This window comes from Nannochloropsis gaditana (genome assembly GCF_000240725.1).
Source record: "Nannochloropsis gaditana CCMP526 unplaced genomic scaffold scaffold742, whole genome shotgun sequence".
Taxonomy (NCBI): Eukaryota; class Eustigmatophyceae; order Eustigmatales; family Monodopsidaceae; genus Microchloropsis; species Microchloropsis gaditana.
In genome coordinates, this window is record NW_005803211.1 from 11,501 (window position 1) to 14,288 (window position 2,788).

At 56.4% G+C, this 2,788-nt stretch overlaps 1 protein-coding gene across 1 annotated transcript; it reads left to right on the plus strand.

Moving 5' to 3' along the window:
* Positions 1–1,348: 1,348 nt before the first annotated feature.
* Positions 1,349–2,742, plus strand: NGA_0428400 (amino acid-polyamine-organocation family; the record flags this gene model as incomplete). Its single annotated transcript, XM_005853784.1, has 2 exons — positions 1,349–1,935; positions 2,079–2,742. Coding segments are annotated over exons 1-2 (1,134 nt in total), but the record flags the coding sequence as incomplete, so codon positions are not given.
* Positions 2,743–2,788: the final 46 nt, after the last annotated feature.

Sequence of the window (2,788 nt, forward strand, 5' to 3'; positions counted from 1 at the left end):
GAAGGTCCAGGACAGAGCTCGTCGGCCAATCGTAAACGCGCAGGACCCCCTCCATGCACACGGCCAAGTGCCGCCCGTGCAAGCTCCAGGCTGCCGCCTCCAAGGCCCCAGGGAGGGCTGGGGTAAAGGAGGACGTGTAGAAGGGCCCTTGATCCACAGGTGCAGACAGCGAGGACGCGGCGGGGGAAGAGGGAGGGGGAAACTCCCTCTCACCTCGCGATAGCTGGAGGAGGGTGATTTCCGTGATGTCGTACAGGCACAAGAGGGGACGCGCCGCCGTCGGGTGCCACAACAGGCCCATTGGCTTGCGACCGAGCTTGACCTGTGTAAGCACCTTTGCCTGCACTTCGTCTGAGATTGATGCTTCTTCTAGACGTGGCCCCTCTTCACCATCTGTTGAGGTCGCAAACGACGCCGATGACGGCGCCTCCAGCTCTATGTGGTAAATTACCAGGGTTGAAGGCCAAGTGACGGCAAGCAGATTGCTGGGCACGGCTGCATCGGGACACCAGCTCACATGGAGGGCATTCATGTGGTCTCGATCGATTCCCTTGCCGCTGCCTCCGAGGAAAGTGCCCTCACCTCGTCTATCTAGTGGGGTGGGCGGAGGGCGTAGAACGCATCTCATTGGTCGAGGAGGCCGGTCGGGGCAGTAGTGATACAGGTGAATTTCGGGGCCATCTGGTACCGCCAGTAAGCTGAGTTGCTGGTTTATCGCGTGGGACAGGTAATTGTGGCCAAACGAACGAAGAGTACTCGCCGTTCGCAACGAGCCTGACGCGCTGGCCTGAAGGAGATCTTGTGTCGATGGTGCGGTTTCTCCCTTATGTATTTCTCTTGTAGACTTTCCAACTCCTGACATGCTTCTTTTTTCCATGTCGTCCTAATTGTACGTTGAAAACTGTAAGACACTTTAAGTTGTACAAGGCTGAAGCCTTCACATTCAAGAAACGGATGTGTTCTTCTTCACGCCGTCGACGAGGCAAATCCATCTTCAACCAAGGCAAACAACCATGCCAGACTAATTCACACCCTCCATTCCTTCCATGCGCGTCGCCACCGCGCATCACGTCTCAAGAGATCGCATTGCATGGGTATTGAAGGCAGGGCCAGGCCCATGGAGAGGCCAGAACAGTAACGGCACGGATCGCCGGCGAAGCCCTACCGTAGGCGCTGCCCCAGCCTCCCGGAGGCCGCCATGAAAGCATTTTGCCACGCCCTCAAGAGAGTAACGCCGGGTCGTGTTGGGTCCTGCATGTCATACATGTGTCTGAATGGCAATGAAAAAGAGGCTGCTTTGTTTTTGCAAATTTTTGAGTCGTGCGCTGAAGGCTTCATTCATCGATATGAATTCCACAGCAGCTCGCCTGCGGGTGCCTCCCCTCCTCCTCCAAATCGGGGCACGGTGCCTCTGTGGTGACTCCTGCTCCGTTCTCGTGCACGCAGTAACTGGGCAAACATTACCATGCCATCGCCTACAAAACAAGGAGAGACAGACCGGTCCCCAGCTACCGAGGCCGAGCCATTGCTTTCTCGCGTGGACAGCATCGAATCCTGGGGTCTATCCAACCCTAGTGACGCCATCCCCACTACGCGCCACCAACCTATGCGCCATCAGCTTTCAGACCCGATCACTGGGCCAAGCAAAGGATGGCGCGATCGCCTCTCCAATAAAAGTAACATTGAGACGTGGACTTTTCCTGGATGGGGCCGGTACAATTTACAAATGACTGTGACGGACGAGGAGCTTGCGGAGATCGAGGCTGATATGGACCAACAGCAGCCTCCGAAACTGAATCAATGGGAGGCAACAGCCATCTGCGGAAACGACATCATGGCCAGCTGCTTTTACGTGGTTGGCCTTGTGACTATGTCCGCAGGCAAGATGGCGCCGCTCGCCTTGCTCTTGGTATCCTGCGTCTTGTATTTAATCAGGTAAAAAGCCGGGGGGCATGTGTGTATGGACGACGCATTCGTGTATCAACGCCCAAGAAAGGGTCTTTGATTGATTGAAACGAGGCGGCAGCGGCTCATGAAAGCTCGTGGTTAATTCTGTACCATCCCTTTCTTCACGCCAGGTTTCTGTACGCTGAGGCCATCACCGCCCTTCCCATGAACGGCGGTTCTTTTAACGTGCTTTTGAACAGCACCAGCAAAGGCATCGCATCCTCCGCCGCCACCCTGGCTCTAGTGTCCTACATTGCCACGGGGGTAGTCTCGGCCACGAGCGCTGTCGATTACCTGAAGAAGGTAGTGTCGGTGCCGAACCCCTTACTTGCCATCCTGGGTCTGCTCTTCCTATTTGCCGTCCTGGTTTTCCTCGGGATAAAGGAAAGCGCAGGCGTCGCCCAAGTCATCTTCTGGATTCACATCCTCACCTTGACTTTGCTTTGTGCCTGCTCTATGGTCTACGTGGTTGCGGACCCTTCCACTCTTCGCGAAAATTTCCGGGCACCCTACCCGGATGTTGAACTTGGTGGAGTGATCCGCTCGGGATCCTTTGCGACGGCGATTTTTTTCGGCTACACCTCCGCAATTTTGGGCGTGAGTGGCTTCGAGAGCAGCTCCCAGTTCGTTCAGTCCCAGGCCCCGGGCGTTTTCCTCAAGACTCTCCGAAACATGTGGGTGGGCGCATTCGTGTTCAACCCGACGATTTCCTTCCTCTCCCTCGGGGTCTTGCCCCTGGCTCGGATCGTGGAGGACGAGTCCGTGGTGCTGGCGAAAATGGCCAAGCATGTGGGAGATTGGATGTGCGGGTGGGCTGGGGCGGGCGTGGAGGCAAGCCGAA